This window comes from Helobdella robusta, assembly GCF_000326865.2.
Source record: "Helobdella robusta unplaced genomic scaffold HELROscaffold_280, whole genome shotgun sequence".
In the NCBI taxonomy this organism is placed as follows: Eukaryota; Metazoa; Annelida; class Clitellata; order Rhynchobdellida; family Glossiphoniidae; genus Helobdella; species Helobdella robusta.
In genome coordinates this window covers 10,653-11,845 of record NW_008704436.1, presented here as the reverse complement: position 1 = coordinate 11,845, position 1,193 = coordinate 10,653, and the positions used below count along the sequence as shown (strand labels likewise).

At 38.1% G+C, this 1,193-nt stretch overlaps 1 protein-coding gene across 1 annotated transcript in view; it reads left to right on the top strand.

Moving 5' to 3' along the window:
• Positions 1 to 227: 227 nt before the first annotated feature.
• The window catches only part of HELRODRAFT_184294 (hypothetical protein), a gene marked incomplete at both ends in the record, with an annotated part of 2,474 nt that continues 1,508 nt past the window's right edge, over positions 228 to 1,193 (top strand). The window contains one exon of the mRNA XM_009020684.1: positions 228 to 669. Coding sequence (XP_009018932.1) covers positions 228 to 669 — 442 coding nt within the window. The remainder of the gene's footprint in view (positions 670 to 1,193) is intronic.

Below are 1,193 nucleotides of genomic sequence, written 5' to 3'. Positions count from 1 at the left end.
CACAACATCAGCAGCAGCAGAAGCAACAACATCAGCAGCAGCAGCAGCAGAAGCAACAACATCGGCGGCAAAAACTGAATCGCTAACAACGACACCGTCAAAATCATCGACAACTGTAACGATACCGACAACTTCAGCATCAACCTTAATCACATCAACAACAACAACAACATCAACAACAACATCAACATCAACATCAACAACAACAGCGCAACAATAACAACATTATGTATGGTCAGCTAGTACGAATCACAATAATAATCCTTGCCGTTATTACGTCATCAGTAGCTACTACTGCTACTTCTACCACAACTACTACCGAAAACAACAACAACAACGACAACAACAGCAACAACAACGACAACAACAGCAACAACTACAACAACAGCAATAACAATGTTAACTTTCCTGATCAGGGTAATGCTCTTATTCATATCACTGACTATTATAGCATTACTAAGCCTAAAGGTAAAACTGATAATAATACTGACAATGCTTTTGGTACTGTCAACTCCGATAATACTCAGGCCAATAATCTTATTAATACTGGCGTAACCAACAACAACAACAACAACGACAACAACAACATCAACAATAATGATAATAACTACGATGACAGTACTAGCAGTTATACTGCTGATGTTAAGAATATTAACCATAGGATTAATAGTAAGATGATCGATACTACTACAGCTTCTACAGTTACTACTGCGGCTGCTACTACTACCACTGCAGCTGTCGTTACTGCTACAACTACCGCTACTACTACTAATACTACTAATAATTCAGTAGCTAATCTTAAAAATGATGATGATGAGAATGTAACTTATCATGATGATGATGATGGAACAACAACAACATCATCATCATTATCGTCTTCATCATCATCATCATCGCCGTCTTCATCATCGCCGTCTTCATCATCATCATCATCATCATCATCATCATCATCATCATCATCATCATCATCATCATCATCATTAGCCACAACTGACGCGGCTTCACCAGCGACATCTAATGAAACAATGGCGTCATCTTCAACATCATCTTCCTCCTCATCATCATCATTTTCATCATCATCATCATTTTCACCATCATTTTCACCATCATCTCTGCTATCCGGGATTGAAACAACAATAACAACAAATGAAACAACATCATCATCATCATCATCGTCACCATCATCATCATCG